The 20,653-nt window shown below is 39.2% G+C and overlaps 2 protein-coding genes across 9 annotated transcripts in view; both read left to right on the plus strand.

Annotated features, from left to right (window-relative positions):
• LOC127444902 (zinc finger CCCH domain-containing protein 13-like) overlaps positions 1-12,796 on the plus strand; it is a 94,424-nt gene extending 81,628 nt beyond the window's left edge. For all 5 annotated transcript variants that reach the window (XM_051704532.1, XM_051704533.1, XM_051704534.1 and 2 more), the window contains 5 exons: positions 1,680-2,198; positions 3,469-3,612; positions 5,265-5,465; positions 10,562-10,725; positions 12,137-12,796. In XM_051704532.1, the coding sequence (XP_051560492.1) occupies positions 1,680-2,198; positions 3,469-3,612; positions 5,265-5,465; positions 10,562-10,725; positions 12,137-12,313 (1,205 nt within the window). In that variant the 3' untranslated portion in view covers positions 12,314-12,796. The remainder of the gene's footprint in view (positions 1-1,679; positions 2,199-3,468; positions 3,613-5,264; positions 5,466-10,561; positions 10,726-12,136) is intronic.
• A 760-nt stretch (positions 12,797-13,556) lies between these two features.
• LOC127444916 (transmembrane 9 superfamily member 2-like) overlaps positions 13,557-20,653 on the plus strand; it is a 32,722-nt gene continuing 25,625 nt past the window's right edge. For 3 of the 4 annotated variants that reach the window (XM_051704576.1, XM_051704577.1, XM_051704579.1), the window contains exons 1-2: positions 13,557-13,871; positions 19,579-19,646. In XM_051704576.1, coding sequence (XP_051560536.1) covers positions 13,716-13,871; positions 19,579-19,646 — 224 coding nt within the window. In that variant the 5' untranslated portion in view covers positions 13,557-13,715. The remainder of the gene's footprint in view (positions 13,872-19,578; positions 19,647-20,653) is intronic. The other variant, XM_051704578.1, reaches the window with a different exon arrangement.

Genomic DNA, 20,653 nt, shown 5'->3' on the forward strand with positions numbered 1-20,653 from the left:
GCTGTGCATGATTTAAAGAATTCCTATACATTTCTAATGGAAAACCTGGAAATATCCAGGAATTTTAGAATTAACATGGAAGTGTCATGGCAATAATAAAATCGTACAATTCATGGAAAATTCTATCATGAATATACATTTGTCTAGTTATGCTCTGCTCTAGAGATCAGCTAGATATTGCTCTTGTGTAGAGTAAAACTTGCAAGATGTAGTCATAGTCCAGTTTGTGAGCTGGTTCTTTTCAATGAAAAGGCCAAAAGGTTCACAAATTTTCTAAATTATTTTTTTGTGAATTGTTCTGAATTTAAATAGACTCGTTTGAGATGCCAAACACCTCACCTTGAAAGTAGACGAGAGTAGATGGCTGTAGTCAGTGGAGGAGTGAAATAAGAGCTCTCAAGTTGGGTATTACTTCTTGTAGTGGATCAGACACCTATGAGATCAAAGGCAGATATCGCGGGATTCACGTTCATGCACTGTTGCTGATGAAGTGGATGTCATTTAAAGGGATAGTTCACCCAAAAATGAAAATTCTCTTATCATTTACTCACCCTAGCTCCAAAAATCACATAAAGGAAACATAGTTCATGTAACTCCAGTGTTTAAATCCATATCTTTAGAAGCGATATGATACAAAATGTAAGTCCTTTTTTACTCTAAATCTCCACTTTAACATTCACTTTCAGATGTGAAAGTGAAACTAAACAGGCACCACATGTGACTTTCAGATGTGAAAGTGGAGATTTGGAGTAAAAAAGGACTTAAATTTTGATCCGTTTCTCACCCGTTTGATCCTATTACATATATCGCTTCTGAAGATCTGGATTTAACCACTGGAGTCCTATGGATTACTTCTGTTTCCTTTGTGATTTTTGGAGCTACAAAGGTCTGATCACCATTCATTTGCATTGTATGGACATGAAGAGCTGAGATATTCTTCTAAAATCTTTGTACTTTGAAGAAAGAAAGTCATACACATCAGGGATGGCATGAGGGTGAGTAAATGATGAGAGAATTTTCATTTTTGGGTGAACAATCACTAAGTTCTGTTGCTTTCAAATGAAAATAAATATGATGAAAAAACAAGACACTGGGGAAAAAGTTCCCCACATATGGCATGACATAAATGTTTAGTTTAGTTAAAAAAATTTTTTTTTTTAAATATTTCAGAAATATGATAATCACATATCCCATACACAGATTGCACTGACAGAGTGTTGGCAATATTCATACATAATTGGACACATAAAAACATGATATCGGAGTTAAAAATCAAACATAAAACAACAAAGCATCATGGTTGTTTAAGCCAAAGAGCATAAAGCTGTGTCTTCAGCAAGTTGTTTCCCATCGTGGTTCCATTGTGCAGTTCCCGCAACTCGGGAAAAACAGCTGCGCCACCTCGCTCCAGAGACTGCGTCTTCCTTTATCTTGCGGGAGATTTTTTTGACATGCGTCGTCATGACATCACAGCAAGTCGGACAGATTTCTAACCGGCATACATCTGCCGGTAATCACTTATGATCGGTTCTGCACAGAATATGCAATCGCAAATGAGCCTAATGATTTTTAAAAATCTTTATTCATTGGTCAAAGGGTGTGGGAAGCCTGCCCTTAGTCGTTGTTAATGTGGTAATGTTTGTGTTCTCCATAAGATGCCTTGTCTTTTTTTTCCCCAGACCGTCAGGATTCTCGTAGTCACAGTTCTCGTCGCAGTTCACCAGAGTCTGAGCGTCAGGCTCGTTCCAGAGCCGGCTCCTATGACAGCCGTGAACGTGATCCATTGGAACGAGAGCGTGAGAGAAAGGATCACCGTCAGCTGCAAAATCAACCATCCCAACAGCGAGACTGGGAACCAGAACCTCGAGAGTGGGGTGGACGGGTTAGAGAACCCCTCCTTCGTGTAAACCGGGAGACAATTAGAGAGCGGGAGATGCGCGAAAGGGAACGCCTCTTACCTGAAGGACTGCTCTCGCATGACCGTGGCGAAAGGGACAGAGAGCGTGAACGAGAAAGAATGCTTCTATTTGACCTTCAGACTCACAGGGAACCAAAGAGCAGAGCTGAGATGAAGATGGAGAGGGAAGATTATGAGCCTCTGTTACCGAGAGAAGCCCTCATGGATATAGATAAGCCTGGTAATAACTCTCACCTGCAAGGGGAAGCATCTGAGCCAGAGAAAATAGATAGCCTTGATGGTAGGTCTCATTTTATTTTGAGCGTCTTTAGTAGGCTGATACAGGAATGTTATACCTTATAGGAACATTAGCTACGTTTCCATCCAAGGATTTTTTGCGGAAAAAGTTGTAGCGCATCAAAACAAAGCTGATGGAAATGCAAATTATCGCTAAAATTTGTGTCGACATAATATTTTTCCGTTTAGCTCTAGCGCATAAACTCTGCCGATACTTCAAATGTCGAGAAAAACTTGTTTGGAAACACTTTTTGTCGTGAAAATTGGCATTAACGCAAAAATGTAGTCACATGACAGAATTTACCCCAATCTTAGCCTGGTTAATCATGACGACAAGGTATACATCATTGAAAGCCAATTTATTGTACGTGATTATGGATTGATCTTAACGGCATACCTGCACAGATCCGATGCTGCAAGCACTTCCAGGCAGTGGCGGACTGGCCATTGGGAGAACCTGGACTTTTTTCCGGTGGGCCGGCCGCGAAATGGGGCCGCATGGGCCGCAGTGTTATGCAGAACGCACCACAAAACGGCGCCGCGATATGCGGAAGGGGGCAGCTATATGCAGGAAAGGACAGCATTCCAGTTGCTGGAAAAATATGCGGGACATAATGCAGTTGTGATGGCAATGCTTTAGATGATTGTTCAAAATAGCCTATTGAATATCAGGAATATATCATATGTAAACCCTGATATTACACCGCATCAGTTTTTCTTTAATAGCTGTGCACACAGCATATACACATCGATGGATGGTCCTTATACTAAGACCAAAATTTTCCCCCACTACTTGGCGCAGGTTGCCAGCTTGAACAGGGCCATGACGATTCGCTTTTGGGTCGGAACCGGTGGTAATCTGCGATAGGCGCAACATCAAGTCTAATATTACAGTCCTATCAGAAGGGCAATTGTTCCTTTTTGATAGCAATTCCGTATTCTGATTGTATTTATTTGTGAAATTAAAATGACATTAAACTGTCTAATTTCAATGAATTGTCTCAATACTCTCCCCATTTTACCACAACTTCGGAGGAAAAAGAAATTAGCGATAAACACACATTTCTATATGGAAACGGCTTAAGGGCAGATTTCTTTTGCGATAAACCAAAACCTACGCGACAAAGTGTTTTCTCACCATTTTTATCGATAAAGGGCCATCTGAATGGATTTTTTACGCATTTTCACTTTGTCGATAACAAAATAGCGTGAAAAATGGATGGAAACCAGGCTATTGTTAGGCTAAATTTGGTGGTGTTTGTGTGTGCTTTCAGAAGAGGAGGATGGAAAGGGAGATGATGGGCAGTCTGTTGTGTCGGCTGGTGAGGAGTATGAGCCAATCAGTGATGATGAACTGGATGAGATTCTGGCCGACAGTCAGAAAAGAGACGAACAGCAAGATGATGAAAAGATTTCTGGTACATCAAAATGCTCACGACAGGAGCTTCAGGGTTCCCATGGTCATGGAAAATTTGTTGTAATTTCTTTTTCTAGTCATGCTCAGCTGTAAAAAATTTCATCAGCCAGAAATCACTTTTTGCGAGGACACTCTTTATAAAATTTATATTCTGAAATTCGTATCCAGTTAAAACGAATGACTGGTCATGGAAATTCATTGGTCAAAATGTGCAGTAGTAAATATTATTTCCGCTAAAACTTTCATTTGAATCGTGACGTACCCTTCACGCAGTTCCCTTTAAGAGTGCAAAATGCTGTTTAGAATTTGCTCCTTATGTGGTATTTTTATTTTTCAGTGTGTGGTTTTCCCATGCTTCAAAAACACACGTCTGAATCCCAGCATGTTAATTTAGCGGTCGTGTCTCCTTATGAATAATATGGGTTTAAATAAAACTTTGGAGAGAGAAAAGCTTTTTAAAAAAAACAGTTCACGTAACTAGATTTGGATTTATTTTGGGTTTTGCCTGATGAGACCACGAAAACTCATCTGTCGTGAATGTCTACAGAGATTTCAAGCCAAAGTGGGAAACACCAGCAACCTTATTAAACATCTTTGGACACATCCCACTGCTTCTGCAGAATACACATGGGTTAGTGCCACTTCATTGAACGTATCTGCTTTATCTTAACATTTACAGTATCTCTGAAAAATTTAACGTTTCACTTGCTTATTTTTTTCCAATTACAAATGCATGGTGGCGGTAACTTCGCACTTATGAATGGAGCCAGTGGTCTCTACCATCAACTTAAGCTTGCGATGCTTTTGGGAAACGTAGCACAGATCTGTTTGATCACGTCCCTGAGGCGTGTGTGTAATCTGCATTCGTGCTGCTGTCTACCAGGAGAGAGGGGCTAAAGCAGTTGTAATAATGAAAAAGCTGCTCAAAACAGTCTTTTCAACATTACAATATCTTTATTTTTATGTTACCAACATTCAGATAATCACAGAAATAATGGAATATAAGTTTAAAGCCATTGCTGTTTGAACTGGCTTTTTTTTTTTTTTTTTTTTTTTTTTTTTTTTTTTACATCAAACTAAGAATGTATTAGGTAACAAGTTAGTCCATTTGAGCCTTCTCCTAGTTAATCCATCAGTTATTTTCACCACTTCTGGAGCAATAAGTGGAATGGATAGTTTCTAAGAACCACTATGACAAACTGTGTTAAAAATTAACACACTATCATGTGGTATCGTTATACTACTTGGTATCGTGGTACTTTATCTGGTATAGTATCGTAAGATATGATTATGATATCGTGACAACCCTGTAGTCTTGTAGAGGTGTTGCATACTTGAGTGACGTTAAAACATGGACAGACATGGGATCATTTAGAAAAAGTAATTGATAAATTGAGTGAAAGAGACCTAATTAAAAGGTGTAGGAAGATCACCACACTGCAGTTTCTTTATTGCAACCCTGCAGAAGAATTTGTTGACTGAATAAAACATTCAATTTCCATTTTCAAAGAAATTGTAAATGTGCTTGGAGCAAGATTCCTATTTAGCAGAAAGATTAAAATATGCTAAAAATTTATAAACAGAATAATACAATTCATTAACCACCTAAAACTGCATCAAACATCTAAACTGTGTCCATGTTCTTTGTTTCAGGGCCTCTGGATGTAATTGATGTCGATTGGTCCAGTTTGATGCCCAAGCAAAAACAGGAGCCCAGAACTCCCGGTGCAGCACTGCTCAGATTCACCCCAGGGGCTGTTCTTCTCAGGGCAGGAGTGTCAAGACGCTTGGTGGGGCCTCAGCTCCTTGCCAAGGTTAAAGAGGTCTGCTCAAGAGAACTGGAAGATCCTAAAGGTGCATTTGCAATAACTGTAATACTTCGATTCATAGGTTTCTGCAGGTCTGTAAAAAGTCTTAAATTGCCCTTTTGCAAATTGGAGCAGCAAGTCTTGAATTCATACTGTCATGTTATTAAATGCTGCATGAAGGATTGGTTTCTCATTGTGTTTAATTCATTTTAAAGTGAAGAATAATTTCTGGGCACGAATAGCCCCCCATACCAAATATGTGGTCTCTAGGGGACACACTATAGTGCCGCCACCAGTTAAAAAATTTACTTTTCTTTTGAACCATTTGTCCTAGAAACTAAATTCTTTTTTCATGTAATTACGCTCCTCCTGATGATACAAATGGACCACTTAAATTAAAACTCTGCCCATTACAGTGGCCGCCATCTTTGATTATGATGTTTATCTTTTATTCACTATTATTCCTTCAAACTTTGCCCGATGTGCATATTGGCTCAATAAAATCTCCAGACTGATCCGCAAATAATTAATAATACCGAATTTAGCAGATTGACGGTCTCATACACGGAGGCAACTGAGATTCGTTTTCCGCCACCTAGATTGAGGTGAGTCACTACGCCACCATGAGGACTTGGGCATTCCAAATTGGGAGAAAAAAAAAATAATACAGAATTTAGATTTTTGATTTTGTTGAAATTTTAACAAGGTTGACGTAAAACAGGAAGTGACACACTATTTCGGCAATGGTTTGTCATATTGAAACGAAACTTGGTATGCTTCATCAGGACCATGATCTGAGGGAGCATGTAAAGTTTGGTGACAGCACCACCCATGGGTCAAGAAATGTGAAAAATTGCTATTTTCGCCTGCAACTTTTGTACCATGTCCGAAAATAAAGAGTTTGGTGTCTATGGATTCCTTGGGTCATGAGGATTTAAAGGATACCCATATCATAATATTTTTTCTCATATCAGCCATACTGCCTCCGGCATATTGATTTTTATCAAAAAGTTAAATATCTAATAAATATCAATAAATATTAAATATCATATTGGACTGCATTGTCCAATTTGTCTCTGTCTAATCTAGGATAAAGGATTTAGATTGATGAATCAAAGGGAGGTTCTTATAACAAAAGATAAGAAAATCCTATATACTCCTTTTGTTGAGATTCTAGATTTAATGACCAAAATAAAATCTTTTTACATGTTTGGTGGTGATCACTTACATTTTTTTTTACAGAGCTTTGAGGTATATTTTTGAGTGTTGTTTAAACACTATTCACTATTGCTGATGAAGCTGGCACCGCAGGTGGCCACCTTGGTGTGGAGCTCTCCAATTCTTTTGTTGTTTTTGTTTGTTTGTCCTGTGTTGAGTAATTTTTTCCTAATCAGTTTTACCAGGGACGAACTGCTGAACATTCGGCAGCACATACCAGAAAATCTTTTCCCAGTTTTTGACTTCTCAGATATTTTGCTGGACATTTTAGTCGGAGGCGCAGCTGTGTTAAGTGCGCTAGTAGACGCAGGCAAGGGAAGAGAGCCGGCATGCTGGTCAAGCTCCAACAGTGTGGCTTTCGAAAAGCGCTGCCAAGTATTCATCTAGCGAATCTCCGCTCTCTCCCTAACAAAACAGACAAACTACATCTCACCCATACAAACAAGGACTTTTCAAACTTTGCTTGCCTTGTGCTTCGCAGAAACCTGGCTGAGTGAAGCCATTCTGGACAGCGCATTACATCTGCCGGGCTTTCAGCTGTTCAGAGCGGATTGCATTGCGTAGTTAACGGGGAAAACGAGAGGCAGTGGAACATGCTTTTACATCAGTGAAAGTTGGTGTACAGATGTGACAACGTTAAAGAAGTGCTGTCCTAATTTGGAAGCGCTCTATCAACTGTAAGCCTTTCTATTCGCCGCGTGAGTTTTCCTAGTTTATTCTGGTGATTATATTCCTCCACACACATGCGTGAATGCAGCGCTGCAACAGCTGGCTGATCAGATCACAGACATGGAGCAACTTATTATTCTCTGCGATGTCACACGTGAACTGTCAAAATACAGACAGCACATTGCATGCCCCACCAGGGACAGAAATATACTGGACCACTGCTACACAACATTAAAGGATGCATATCGTTCTGTCCCTAGAGCAGCTTTGAGACTCTCTGATCACTGTCTGGTTCATCTTCCAAATTACAGGCAGAAACTAAAAGCAGCTAAACCTGTAGTAAAGACTGTAAAAAGATGGACCAATGAAGCAGAGCTGGAACTACAAGCCTGCAGTGCACTACAATGCACTGATTGGAGTGTTTTTGAAGCTGCAGACACCAATCTGGATGAGCTTATAGATACTGTGACATCATATATCAGTTTCTGTGAGGATATGTGCATTCCTACTAGGACTTATTTAATGTTTAACAATTACAATGGTTTGACATGTTTTACTGGAAAACTCAGACAGTTTCGGCATGCCAAAGAGGATGCTTACAGAAGCGGGGATAAAATATGTATAATCAGGCCAAAAACACACTAAAGAAATTAAAGTGGCTAAAAGAAGCTACTCTGAAAGCTGTAAAATAAGTTTTTAGCTAATGACCCTGCATCAGTGTGGAGAGGCCTGAAAGACATTACTAACTTCAAGACACCATCCCCCAACACTGCAGGGAACCAACAACTGGCTGACAACTTGAATGTGTTTTACCGTAGATTTAAAAAGCCCAGGCTCACACCCCACACCCACTCTGACCTTCACTTCACACAAACACCAACACCTCCTGCAACCACTACCCCCAACCCCACACACACACTGCCACTCAACCTGCACTTAAGATCTGTGAAGAGGAGGTGTGCCGGTCTTTCGGAAACAAAAGATAAGGAAAGCACAGGCCCAATATGGTGTTTCACACCCTTGTCTAAAATCCTGTGCTGGCCCCCATCTTCACACAGATCTTCAACAGATCATTGGAGCAGTGTGAAGTTCCTTGCTGCTTCAAATGCTTCACTATCATCCCTGTCCCAAAGATACCTAAGATCGAAGGACTTAATGACTACAGACTGTCGCTCTGATGTCTGTGGTCATGAAGTCATTTGAGAGACTGGTGTTGGCCCACCTGAAGGACTTCACTGGACCCTTTCTAGATCCCTTTCAATTTGTTTATAGAGCAAACAGGTCTGTGGATGATGCAGTCAACATGGGATTGCATCATATCCTGCAACATCTGGACAGACCAGGGAAATATGCAAGGATCCTTTTTGTTGACTTCAGTTCGGCTTTCAACACCATCATCCCAGCTCTCCTATGGAATAAATTAACCCAGCTCTCTGTTCCCATGTTTAATTGCCAGTGGATCACCAGCTTTCTGATAGACAGGCATCAGCTAATGAGACTGGGAAAATTCACTTCCAGCACTGGTGCCCCCAGTGCTCTCCCCACTACTCTTCTCCCTGTATACCAACGACTGCGCTGCCAAGGACCCCTCTGTCAAACTCCTGAAGTTTGCAGATGACACTACTGTCATCCGCCTCATCCAAGATGACGATGAGTCTGCATACAGAAGGGAGGTTGAATGGCTGGCTCACTGGGGCAGTCATAACAACCTGGAGTTCAACATGCTCAAAACAGTGGAGATGATTGTGGACTTCAGGAGGAACACCCCGACATTGACCCCGCTTACCATTCTAAACAGCACTGTGGCAGCAGTGGAGTCATTCAGGTTCCTGGGCACTACCATCTCACAGGACCTGAAGTGGGAGACCCACATTGACTCCATTGTGAAAAATGCCCAGCAGAGGTTGTACTTCCTTCACCAGTTGAGGAAGTTCAACCTGCCACAGGCGCTGCTAATCCAGTTCTACTCAGCAGTCATTGAGTCTGTCCTCTGCACTTCAATAACTGTCTGGTTTGGTTCAGCTATGAAATTGGACATCAGAAGACTACAAAGGACAGTTCGGACTGCTGAGCAGATTATTGTTTGCCCCTTGCCCTCCCTTCAAGAACTGTACACTTCCAGAGTGAGGAAAAGGGCTAGAAAAATCACTCTGGACCCCACTCACCCACTCCACTACCTTTTTGAACTGTTGCCTTCTGGCCGATGCTACAGAGCACTGAGCACCAGAACCGTCAGGCAAAAGAACAGTTATTTTTTCCCCTCAGGCTATCCATCTCATGAACAGTTAAAAACAATACTATAATTATGTGCAATACACAGCTTAGTCAATTATATTATTTAACATATCCTACCTTTTCTGCATTACATTCCCATGCACTGCATATAACAGATTTGTATATGTACATACTAATATATATATATATATATATATATATATATATATTTATTTATTTGTGTGTATTTCTATATATACTTCTATTTCTATTCGCTTATTATTATTTTTTTATTATCTCTGTCTTGTATTGTTTGTGTACTGGAAGCTTCTGTCATCAATAATATTCCTTGTATGTGGAAGCATACTTGGCAATAAAGCTCATTCTTTCTGACTCTGATTCAATTGAAACAGCAGTGTTGTAGAGGAATGTACTGTAGCTGATACAATGGGTCTGATCAGAAGGTAAAAGTTATTTCCACATTCTGGTGGTTAGGTGCAGAGGTATTCAAGCCTTATCGTGTTCATTTTTGTAGAATGAATTAAAAAGTAATGGAGATCTTGTTGTGTTTTTAAACTTTTAAGTGTTACTACTGTATACAGTATATTTCACTGTTCTTTTGCTCCATAGGCATTTATATTTAGAGAATGATGCAATGACATTGTGTTCCCTTGAATTTATTACTTAAATTTCCTTTAGTTGGTCTTAAAAAGGCCTTAAAGTCTTAAATTTAGCTTCATAAAACCTGCAGAAACTCTGTTGATTAGGTTGACAGCACTGTATTGCTATTTCTCAAACATTCTGGTTAGGGTTTGTTCTAAGCCTTTAACCCTAAAGGATAAGGTGTGCTTTTCTTTATTGTGTTCCAGTACAGTTTGTGCACAGTTGAGTGCTCTAGCCTTTTGTGTGTCCCAAAAAGGTTTTTTGCATCCTTACAAGCACTGGTATTTCCTTCAGAGAATGCAAATATATATTTCTGTGCTAGTGCAGGCAATAACAATTTACAATTGATTTGCTGTATTACCTGTATGTTCTCCCTAGATGCTGACAAACTGTTGGAGCATGATCTGGGTGCTCTGAACATGGCTGCGTACAACAGAAGAATGGAGAGAGCCAACCTGCTGAGAAGCATGGGCCCTTGCTGCAAAGCATTGTGTGCTCGCCGGGACATTGCCATACGTAGACAGCTCCTGAAAAATGACAAGGTGCTCTTATGGTCTTTAATCAGTGGACGACTTCTGGCTCATCTTGGGGGACTCACCTAGGCTTTCCGAAACTTTTAGAAAGTGGGCTCTATTCCAAAACCTAGTGAGCTGCCTACCTAGATAGCATTTTAAGGCAACATAGGCAAGGAAGGACATTCCAATCAGTAGGCAGCAGAGTAATGATGGCTTGTTTTTGCCAAAATCTAAATTAGCATTGCATGAATCCTTCACTGTCTAAGGAGGTGTCAGTTATCAACATAATTTAATACTGAGAAGTATTGATTAAAATTATTGATAAATAATAAAGTTATCCAATATTTGGTTCTATGCATTTTTTGTGCTCATCAGATTATTAAATTATTAGCTTAGCAACATGCTAACGTCATTCTCTATTGGAATCATCTGTTAGCATTAGCCGAGTCGCTCATGCTTGTCAAGTTATTGTAAACGGAGTTGTTGAATATTTCAAATCAGTAGGTGTATTAGACTTCAACTGTGCCTTGCCTTACCAATGGCAGTTGGGGTAGGATTTGAACAGAGCTGTCAAGCCGGACACTTTGTGCTTCCTATCTTGTGCTGAAACTACACAAGCTATGACAGATTGCATGATGTTTGCATTCTTTATCGGAGATGAAGTGATTGCAGTAGAAATTCAGATATACGGACGAATTTTAAATATAACCAGAAACACAATTCATTTGAATAGATTACGTGGTGCTTAATACAGTGCCTGTCTGCACAAAAAGAACGTCCGATATAAGCCTACATTACATGAAGAGAGAATTGTACTGTTATAAAAACAGATTTATAAGAGTGTAGCAAAACTCTGTCAGAATAAACACCTTGATAAAGGCATACTACTATCATTATTTCTGCCATAACAAAATTTGTAAAAGTAATATGGGTAGTATGCAATCGCGAACTCAGCCCCATGATACGTACGTCAGTCATCGAAAACTCTGGCCAATTGTGAATAAGCTGTGTAGTTATCAGAGTTTGTACAGCCGCTTTGGAACAACTGCACTGGCTGGTCTCGATTCAAGGTACTTTGATAGCATATGTTGCGGTGACACGATGACTAAAGTCGGACAAAATTTCTAACCGACATGCACTACTGATCGGTCTGCGTAGAGCTGCATGAAGTTGAACACACCTATACACTTCTATTCAGTTCCATTATCAGTTAAGATGCTGTCATAGAAGCTAGCTGCCTATGTAGACAGCAGGACAGCTCACTAGCACTTGAAACAGAGTGATTTTCACTTTCACTGTTTTTTGGCCATATATAATTTTAACACTTTTTTTGGTTCAATTAAATAGCTTAATTTGCTTAATGGTAATAAGCTTTATAGTAAACTTTTATAGGCTTCAGTGGTTTATTTAATTTGTCTGTGTTCCTTCACTTGTTTAGGGCACAACCAAGCAAATCTACACCAGCACTCCAGTGGTGGATAGTGAACTTCTGCAACTCAGTTTGCGACTTTTTAAAAAGAAAATGGCTGCCAGTCAGACCAGTGGACTGGAGAAGTCCGATTCAGGCTCTGCAGCCCAACAGCTCAGCACACCAGCAGAGGTGTGTGTCTCCTGAACACGCTTAGTGAGTACAGTCTGGAAGTAGTGATCTCAGAATGCTGTTAACCCATACCTTCACTGATTACTTTAAAACACTGAAACTAGTAAGTCAGTGCTGCTGAAGGATTGCTGCCCTACAGCACAGAGACTGGACATGCTAGCCTGTGGAGATACAGTCTAAAGGTTTCATGATCCTTGAACTTTCAAAAGTGTGGTAAAAATGTACCAAATAATAAACTTTTTGTCATTTCCATTTGTTTTAGAGAAGTGTTTTTGTAATGTCAGATCTGTGAACAACGGTTGCTGAATGTTTTTGGAATGTACAATGGGTACTAAAGACACATTGAATTTACTCTGTTATGTGCATCTAGCTTTTGTTCCCCTTGTTTGTCCATTTTGTTTTAAAACTTTTTTGTGATCAGTCTGTTTCAGTACTCTAAGTGGTTTCTCGTTTAATTAAAACAATATGACACAAAACGAAAAGCTGGTTTTGTGACGACTGTATTAACCATGTTGGCAGTAAAGTATTATTTTTTTTATTATTATTATTTGTAAAACATGTCTTAAGTACAAGGTATACTACAATTACAATTTCTGCCATATATTTATACTGCAGAAATGGTAAGAGTTGTATTATAGTATGCAATTCCGAGCTCAGCTATGTTCCTATAGCGGCCAGGTTTGGGATGCTCAAAAAGAGCAATGATTTGAAAGCCAGATTGTTTAAACTTTTGCAGTCATTCAACCTATGAATGGCTTGGTTGATTCAATGCAAATTAATAATGTTGCATCATTAAGCTGGGATGAAATTTTTACATTGAAAAAAAAAAAATTACATAAAGAATGGGTGCTAAATTGAAGATTTTGAGATTCAAATGTCACCCTGCTGAGAAAAGCTAAAATGCTTAGCTGGTTTAAGCTGGTCTCCCTACCTGACCAAGCGGGTGCTCAAGTGGTTTAGCTGGGAGGCCAGCTGGTCTCCCAAACTAACCTGCTAAAAATTGCCCAGAACTCATCTAAAATCTGCCAACTGACACCAACCAACCAAATTCAGTAGGGTATCATTTAGAGATTCGGCATTTTGCACGTTTGTTTTTTTTTTTTTTTTAATAATACGTAAATGTAAGGTGTATTGATGTCTGTCATGACCACATTCATAAGATCTCAACACCTGTATTATATTTCATGATTTAGTTCTCTTCCGCATTCGAGCGGCAGCTTTAGAGTCCTCCACTGTCCCATCATGCAGCTGAAGACGGATGACGTGTCTGTGCAAGATAGTACGCTGCTACGCAGGCAGCAGTTCCGCTAGCTCTTCTGTTTTAGATTTCACTAATGTCTGAATTTTGACCCATATATCTCTCATTTCACGCATGTAAATACTTCTACCGAATCCTTAACCTGTCGGTCGAAGCAAAATGGTCGTGCTTCACCGTGTCCGTGTTGTTTTGTTGCTGTTTTTTGTGTGTGGATCGCTACGGGACGCGTTGAGCTTCTATCTTCCTGGTTTGGCCCCGGTCAGTTTCTGTGAGAAAGATGCGAGCGGTAAAGACAGCGACGTTCCAGACTGCAAAGTAAATATACAAATTAAATACAATAATGTGATTCATGTTAATTGTGTGCGATGTGCTGTTGGGTCTCATCATGCGTGATGCTAGCTCGACATGCTTGCTATTGGTGTATGTCAGACTAGGAAGCCCTTTTTAAACATCAGAGATGCATTTATTAACTGTTTGTACTGCAGTAAACATCATTTGTACAATCTGCGTTACAGCTAGAGAAGTCTTTTTCATTCTCATATGTCGCTCTCTCAAACTGAGGTTTGACTTGACCTGTATTGAGATAATGGTTCTCACACCGCAACACAACATTTCTAAACACCAGAATAATACAGAGCCAAAGCTAGGCCTGTCACGATAACTACATTTGTTGGACGGTATATTGTACCAGAAATAATTGCGATAAACGATATTGTCATTTTATTCCACTGATATAATGAAAATAGCATAATGATGCAAGTATACCCTTTCAAAGAGCAATGAGTTTTTAATTCTTAAGAATATTCAGACATTGGAATCGGAATGTCACAAAAAAAAAAAAAAATAATCGGGAAGGCCCCTCTCCATCTCCAACTGCGTTTTTTTTTGTTCCCAGCTCGGAAAGGTGGATGGGATGGTTATGTTTTAGATGAGCTTGTAGGTTAGTCGTATTGCCACTTTTCTTTGCCACTGTTTTTAAACAAAGTCTGCATACCGGCTCGTTCACGTTAATGGACTCTCCTCTCTCATTCGGCTTAAAGCTAAATGTTCCCACAACGGAGCTGTGGAATGCGGCTTTGAAACCAAGTCCATTTGGACTTATTCTTCCAAACTTTTTGGCTGGAATTATGCAGTCGTCGGGAAAACTCCTATTACAGGGCTCGACATTAAGCATCGTCATGTGCTTGTCCTTTGGACAAGTAAATTGGTCATTCACTTGTCCGTGTAAAAAAGTTACTTGTCCGGAGACAAAAACGAAAGAAAGGATGTAAGGAGAGAGAAAAAAAAAGCCTCCATCGTAATCATTTATACCTGATAGGGATTAAGAACAGTGCAGAAAGACGGTAAATCATTACTCACCCTCAAGCCTGTATGAATTTGTCTCCTGAGGAACACAAATTCGATTTTTGGCAGAAAGATTGTCGCTGCATTTATTTATTTATTTATTTATTTATTTATTTATTTATTTATTTTTTGTCGTTTGTCCATAATATAAAAGTGGATTGAGACTGAAACTAACATTCTCACTAACATCTTTTGAGTTCCACGGAAGATAGAAAGTCAGACAGGTTCGGAACAACTTGAAGACGAGTAATGATGACATAATTTTTGGTAACACTACAATAAGGTTCCATTCATTAACATTAGATAATGCATTAGCTATCATGAACTAACAATGTAATTCTGTCTCTCAAAATTTGTATAGAAACACCTGACTTGACCAATCCGACGGCAAAGTTGTCGCGGGGGCTCTCGTAGGTGTTTGAGTTTAGAAGGATGGACGCCAGCTGGCGCTGTCGTGCACGGAGTTAATGCACATGTTTTTCTTTTTTCTGTTTGTTTGGTTTGGGGTTTGGTTGTTGCACAAATGTTGGAATGTGGTCTTTATAATTTTATTTTTGACACAATCTATTTTTTTTCTAATATGTCAATGTCAAATGTTTATATGAGTGGATTGTCTCTCTCCACGTGGAATGTGAATGGGTTGGGGAACCCCATAAAAAGGAAGGTTATTTCTCTTCTAAAACGTAAGAAATATAGTGTTTCTTAAAGAAACGCATCTTTCCCCGCAGGAAGTTGAAAAACTTGGGAAGATATGGGGTGGACATTTTTTCTTTAGTGCTGGCTCAAGGAAGAGCAGGGGAGACATTACACTGATAAGCATCTACAATTCAATTCAAAAACAGATTAAAGATAAATTATGAAGAGTCATTATTGTTTTAGCAGAAATTCAGGGGCATAGTTTTATTTTGGCTAATATTTACGTACCTAACGCTGATGATCAGGGCTTTTTTTGTAGATCTTGAAGGGATGTTGCAAGCCGCTGGCACCCCTCATGATATAATATTGGGAGGAGAATTTAATCTACTTTTGCTTGATTATAGTGAAGCAAAAGTGTGTAAGCCCTCTGAGCATCATTGATGCTTCACAGGATGTGTAAAAAATCTTGGTCTTACAGATATTTGGAGACTTTTGAACCCATCTGGTAGGGACTATAAATATTTTTCATCAGTCCATAAGATTTCCCGTCAAATTTCCCTGATCCAGCTAGACGTAAAAATATTGTCAAAAATGTTGGCTAACCGATTAAGTTATGACATCTCTTATACATATAGATCAGGTGGGGTTTATTCAGGGCCGCAGCTCTTCTGAAAATATTAGGCGTTTCATCAATATCTTGTGGTCAGTGGCAAATGATCAGACTCCGGTCGATGCCATCTCACTTGACACCAAAAAGGCGTTTAGTATGGTAGAATGGGATTATCTTTTTAAGATTTTGGAAATATATGGGTTCGGAAATACTTTTATTGGATGGATTAAGTTATTTTATAGACACCCAGTAGCGGCGGTACAAACAAACTGATTAATTTCAGATTATTTTACTCTGGATAGGTGCACCCGGCAGGGTTATCCTCTTTCCCCATTATTGTTCTGTCTTTCCCTGGAACCATTAGCAGCCTCGATAAGAAAGGAGAATGATTTTCCAGGGGTGGTGGCGGGAGGTGTGGCGCATAAGCTTTTGCTTTACACAGATGATATTTTATTATTTGTCTCCGAACCCACTAGATCTATGCCTTGCCTCCACAGAATTATTAATTCCTTCTCTAATTCTCAGGATATAGAGTCAGTTGGTCTAAATCCGAAGCTTTGGCTCTGACAGCGTACTGCCCAGTAACGACTTTTCAGCTGGGAGCCTTCCAGTGGCCCAAACAGGGCATTAAGTATTTTGGGTATTTTTTTCCCAGCAAATTTGTGTGATTTAGTTAGATAATTTTGACCCCTTGATAAAAAGGTTTTTGAGCGATGTGGGCAAGTGGGCTTCATTACATTTATCTATGATTGGGAAGGTTAGTGATATTAAAATGAATTGTGTTCCAAAATTCAACAACCTGCTACAATCTCTCCCTGTAGATGTTCCCCTCTCTTATTTCAAGCAATTTGATAGCATAGCGAAGTCCTTTATTTGGAATGGAAAGTGTCCCAGATTACATTTCAGTAAGTTACATAGGCCAATTGACAAAGGTGGGCTTGGCATACCCAAGACTTTGTATTATTATGCATTCGGTCTCAGACATTTGGCTCATTGGATGGTTCCACCTGAGAGAGCCCCTCCCTGGTTTTGTATTGAACAGGAAGTTCTTGCCCCTATTTCGCCATTGCAAAGCCTTTCTGTTAAACTAACCGGATAAGTTACACCCCGTTATCTCGCATTTGCACTCGGTATGGACAAAAGTGTCCAGAGTGTTTAATTCGGACATTTATTTAAATGTTGCCTCGAGCATATGGCTGAACCCAAAATTATGTATTAATAAGTCCCCTTTCTGCTGGTCAGAGTGGATTGTGAGGGAGGTTAATACTAGAGCCCGACCGATAACGATTAACGATCTGGTGGCCGATATAGCAAATTTTTGAGCTGGAATGAAAATAGACCTTTTCTATGGGATTGTGCACTGATATGACTATTCAAAGGTATTCAGAAGGCTGCTTTCTTAAATATTTTTATCAAAGAATATTTGACATTATTATTATACATTGTCAACAAATTCTAGAAATGAACACTGAGAAAATAAAGAATAAATAAAAATACAATAAATAGCTAAATAAACATCAGTACTGTATGTTCAGTATCAATCGGTTGCTGACCATTTAAATAATAAATTTAAAATTATAGCTAAATAAAAATCAGTACTGTATGTGTAGTATCAGTTAGTTGCTGACCATTTAAATAAAGAATAAATAAAAATACAATAAATAGTTAAATAAACACCAGTAGTGTTGAGTATCAGTTAAATGCTGACTATTTTAATAGTGACAGTCAGTTAGGGGCAGGTTGTAAAACAAGAAGCATTTACACCTGCCAAATCAAGAGATAAACAGCAGCAGCGGTGTTACATTGTATTTTGCTATATAAGTTCAGGGGAAACTTTCAACAGTGGAAAACCAGACCTTTAAAAATTACATTTTGTAAATGCAATGACTGGAATTGTTCGGTTGAAGGGGGTACCAAACTGCGAATCCTGAACAAAACAGTTTGGTGAATACATGTTTACACATTAGCTTCCACTCAGCTGACAAGCTATGAAAGTAGCTACGTGGTTAGCTAGTTAGCTAGTTAGCTATAAGCTCGTTATCACAGAGAGCAAAAGACTTTATTTACTTTCCAGCATTGCGTCTTACCAACTAGGTAACAACGTAGCGTGATATCAACACTCAACAGACACAATTCACCACTGCACTGTTGTCTGCTGAGCTGCAAAAAGATGCTCAGACAAACTATAGCTGGCTAACATAGCAAACAGATGTGATAAACATGAGTGACAGGGTTAATGTTATATTAGTTATATTGAAAAGAGAAAATTATGGGGTCATTGTTTATTAACTTTCCTGTATGTATTTCACAAACTAGTTAGCAACTTACCTTGAAGACACCGCTTTACTCCGCACCGCTTAACAACACACCGCTTAACTCCGCACTGTCTGCAGAACCACCGTCACCAGAACCACAGTCAGCTCAGCTCTGCAAACAGTGGAGTTGGACCGTGCTCTGCTGGACAAACTACATTACGACACCAATTCTAAAGCATTGTTTTCTGCATTATATGTTCTGAAAAAAGTTTTCATATCTGCACATATTGGTAAACATATTCACAGATATATCTGTGAAAGGCTAATATCGGCCAATAATATCGGCCGGGCACTAGTTAATACGCTCGGTGACCTATATGAGAGTGGAGTGTTGAGATCCTTTGAAAATATGGTTAAACATTTTGGGATTCCCAGATCTCAGTTCTTTAGGTATTTACAGCTGTGCCACCTGCTCTGTATTGTTTTTGGAAGTAGCATACACCCCCCTAAAGTGGCAGATACTCTGGGAGTGGTGATTACTGCTTTTGGAAAAGGTCATGAGGCATCAGTGTATTACTCCCTGCTAATTCAGAGTCTGGGGGACAGAGCTTCAACTTCTCTCGAGATTATGGGAGAAAGATTTAAACTTGGTATTAGAGGAGGGAGTGTGGGCTAGGATTCTAAAAAATGTCAAGTCCACATCTAGAAATGCAAGGGAGCATCTGATGCAATTTAAGATTTTACATCGATTCTATTGGACACCCTCTAGATTGTATAGGCTTGGTCTTAAAGACACACCCACCTGCTGGCGATGCCAATAAGAAGACAGGGACACAACCCATGTTTTTTGATGGTGTGTTAAGATCCAAGAATTTTGGTTGAGGGTTCAGAGCTTTATGTGATGTATTGGACACTCAGTTTTCATTTAGCCCCAGACTGTGTATCTTAGGCGATGGGGCGGTCATTAATATAGGGGATAGACATTTAAAAAGTTGGGTCCTAGCCGGAGTTATGATCGGCATATGGATCATTCTCAGGATGGAAGTCGGCTTAATGTATTTAATTTGATTCTGTATTTTATGTCATGTTTATTTTATGAATGGAATCAATAAAAATTGTTAATAAGAAAATACATATCTACACTGGTATATAACTTTGTCTGTCTTCTTTTTGACAGTCAGTCATTGAGCTGTTTGTGAACAGGCTGGATTCTGTGGAGTCTGTTTTGCCCTATGAATATACAGCGTGAGTATTGCCAGACATTACGTTATAACCGGGGCAACTGTGCTACACCATTTTGAAGAATAACACTGAAAAAATTTACTTAAAACACTCATTTCGCACAGGAGTCACACCAGGCTGTGCTTGTGCATGGTGTTAGTCACTGTCAAACCTTATATAGGTTTTGCATGACTAACTATATTTTGCCTTGAACTTTACAATAATAAGTGGAAAATCTGAAAAGGGTGAAATAGAGCAGGGTTTTGAAAAGGTGGTAGAGAGCGCTCATCAGGAGGATGGAGAGGGAGGGAACAAAAGTTTGAATGTGGATATTTGTCTGCAGACTAAAGAATAACAGGCCTTTCAGTCAAACCATGTGCAGTGTAATTTAATAGAGGCAGAAATGTCTTACTCTCCTTCAGAAAACATTCAATATGCCATATGCACTGCATAATTAATGCATTTAATAAAATATTTGCAACAAAACGGATTTGAACGCCAAAAACAAGCAAAAAATGTAAAAACGTTTTGCTCAAGGTAACTTGTGATAACAGTGTTCATACATGGGCTAATCTCTGGTATTTAAGTCAGATGGAAAATTTGTTGTAGATCAAACAATACAGATAAGACTTCAAACTATTTTATATGTGAGGGGCTTCTGTTCAGTCTATACAGCCTGATCACAAATACAAAAAATAACAGATGTTGAGAATGGGAGCGTGGGAGGTAGCCTACTAATAATTACTATAATTAGCTATCACAAGCAAATATTCATTGTGGAAATAAAGACTTGTGGCCTGAAAAATGACAAACTTCTCCGTTCACATAGGGGAAAACAAAAAAGGTGGGTTATAGTACGTCTTTCTCCTCTTTTAGATTAGTAACTTATTGGCCGTGCAAAATTTATATACAGTTGAAGTTAGAAGTTTACATACACTTAGGTTGAAGTCATTAAAACTCATTTTTTAACCACTCCACAGATTTAATATTGGCAAACTATAGTTTTGGCATGTCGTTTAGGACATCTGCTT

The sequence above is a fragment of the Myxocyprinus asiaticus genome, chromosome 8, assembly GCF_019703515.2.
Source record: "Myxocyprinus asiaticus isolate MX2 ecotype Aquarium Trade chromosome 8, UBuf_Myxa_2, whole genome shotgun sequence".
NCBI lineage: Eukaryota > Metazoa > Chordata > Actinopteri > Cypriniformes > Catostomidae > Myxocyprinus > Myxocyprinus asiaticus.